The 2500-nt window shown below is 42.6% G+C and overlaps 1 protein-coding gene across 8 annotated transcripts in view; it reads right to left on the reverse strand.

The window, feature by feature from the left end:
* The window catches only part of LOC143283457 (uncharacterized), an 85655-nt gene that overhangs the window by 44629 nt on the left and 38526 nt on the right, over positions 1-2500 (reverse strand). The window contains exon 1 of one of the 8 annotated variants that reach the window (XM_076589706.1): positions 1029-1139. The exons of the other annotated variants lie outside the window; for them this stretch is intronic. Coding sequence (XP_076445821.1) covers positions 1029-1103 — 75 coding nt within the window. The 5' untranslated portion in view covers positions 1104-1139. Of the gene's footprint in view, positions 1-1028; positions 1140-2500 lie in introns of those variants that run through there. 8 annotated transcript variants of the gene reach the window in all.

Raw genomic sequence — 2500 nt, forward strand, 5'->3', positions numbered from 1 at the left:
GACAGACAAAGATAGACAGACAGACAAAGAGAGACAGACAGGAAGCATCGAGTGTGGATCACATACACTGAGACATAGATATATTAACAGAAACTGAGACAGTACAGACATGCAGACTGTGAGACAGACAGACAAACGGACAGACAGACAGACAAACGGACAGACACACACACAACAACAACAACAACAACAAAAAGATGGAAGATGGACAGACCGACAGAAAGATGATTTACTGATTTTATATAATTGATGAAAGATACCAGGAGAGAGAGACACACATCGAGAGAGAGAGAGAGACTGAGAGACAGACAGACAGACAGACTGACAGACAAACAGAGACAGATAGAGAGACAGAGAGATAATCGGAGAGAGAACGAGAGAGAGAAAAAGAGAGAGAAAGAGTAAGTAAGAAAAAGAGAGGTCACAGGAGAGAGAGACGGACAGGAAAAAGAAAGAGAGAGAGAGAGAGAAAGAGAGAACTGGAGAGAGAAATTTGACTTTATCAACCAAAAAGAACAAGCTCAAGAAGAAGAAAAAAAGATTAAACTTAAGAACACCATAGTCGTGGTGGTGATGTGGTAGTGTAGTAGTAGTAGTAGTAGTAGCAGCAGCAGCAGCAGCAGCAGCAATAGCAGCAGCAGAAATAGTAGTAGTAATGGTAGCAGTACTGGTAATAGTAGTAGCAGCAGCAGCAGTAGTAGTAGTAGTAGTAATGGTAGCAGTACTAGCAATAGTAGCAGCAGCAGCAGCAGTAGTAGTGGTAGTCGTTGTAGTTGTTGTAGAAGTAAGAAGAAGAAGAAGAAGAAGAATGAGAAGGAGGAGGAAAAAGAACAAGAAAAAGAAAAAACGAAACAATGACATGAAGAACAAGAGAGCAACAACAACAACAACAAGAACAACAGCAACACACTGAACAACGACACCAACAAACACACAAACAGTCACAACAACAACAACAACAACAACAACAACAACAACTACTACTACTACGGCAAAACCACACAAAACACACAGAAAACAAGACCTACACTAGAACGACTAGGCAGGTACACGGGAACAGGCAGACGAACACCAACACGCGGCTGAACGCCCATCAGTATCATCACCTGATGCCCGCGGCCTCACTCAGCCTCCCCACCCTGCGGAACATGCAGTTTGCACAGTTAGGATTCCAGACAGGGATGGGAGCAAGGAGGAGGTGGAGGAGGAGGAGGAGCAGGAGCAGGAGGAGGAGAAAGAGGAGGAGGGGGGGGGACGCGCAAAAGCACAGCAAAGCAAGCAAAATGCTGAGAGGCTGTCAGCGATAGGATTAGGTTTGGGGAGAGAGAGAGAGAGAGAGAGAGAGAGAGAGAGAGGGGAGGGGGGAAGGAGGGAGAGAGAGAGAGACTGACAGACAGACATAGAGATAGAAAGACAGAGAAACAGAGAGAGATATACAGAGACAGAGATATGCAGAGAGAAACAGAGGCAGACAGAGACAGAGACAGGTACGAGCAAGCAAAAGCAAAGTGCTGAAAGCCTTACAATGATAAACATAAGGGTGGGATAGAGGAGAGAGAGGGGGGGGGGATATATACAGAGACAGACACGGACAGATAGAAAGAGAGAGAGGGAGAGAGAGAGAGAGATGGAAAACAAACAAACAAGGGAGTATATGAGTAGAGGGGCGAAGGGAACGTGGGGGTGGGTGGGGGGGGTGGGTGGGGAGAGGCATGAGGATATAAGGAGGGAGGGGTGGAGGCAGTAAAGGTATTTGCGGGAGAGTGGCTGCAACTTGTTTCTGGCGTTTAAAGTTGTATTCATTCTTGCTGTGGGATTTTCTTTTCTTTTCTTCTTCTTTTTTTCTTTTATTTTTTAATTCCCTTTTTCTTTTTAAACACGACTGGAATGCACATTTACATCAATCTTTTATCATTGCAAACCAGTTATTTCTTCGTTAATTGCGCTTTTTCTCTAAGAAGCGATTGGATTGTTTGCGTGTTATCAATGCTCAGGAATGTAATGGAAGACAAAAATGTAAAAACAAATATACGTATCACTGATAAAAAAAAAAATGAAACAAAATGAAAATGAAACTGAATCAAGTGTCATCATAAGATTAAAAACACCGATGCATTATTTCATGCACATACAAACACCAAGGAAAAAAATATGCATAGTACACTCATATACGTGTGCATAAATATAACGAAATTTTGCGTAGACACTGTTTTGCTAATTAGAGCTAACACTTTACAGTGACAACAGTGGGATTGAAAATCCCCACTTGTATTGTACTGTACTGTATTGCATTGTATTGTATTGCATTGCATTGTGTTGTGTTATGTGTTCACGACACACTGACGAAGCTGTTAGCTTGTCGCAGCTCTGTTATCAGTGGTCATTGTCTCAACATGTAATTTGGAATTAAAGTCTGTTAGTTTACATCGAACTCAAACAGGTGAATAACGAACAAGATACAGTCACAGGCGAAGTGGAAACTGGCGAAATTTGAAACTCC

This window comes from Babylonia areolata, chromosome 1 (assembly GCF_041734735.1).
Source record: "Babylonia areolata isolate BAREFJ2019XMU chromosome 1, ASM4173473v1, whole genome shotgun sequence".
Taxonomy (NCBI): Eukaryota; Metazoa; Mollusca; class Gastropoda; order Neogastropoda; family Buccinidae; genus Babylonia; species Babylonia areolata.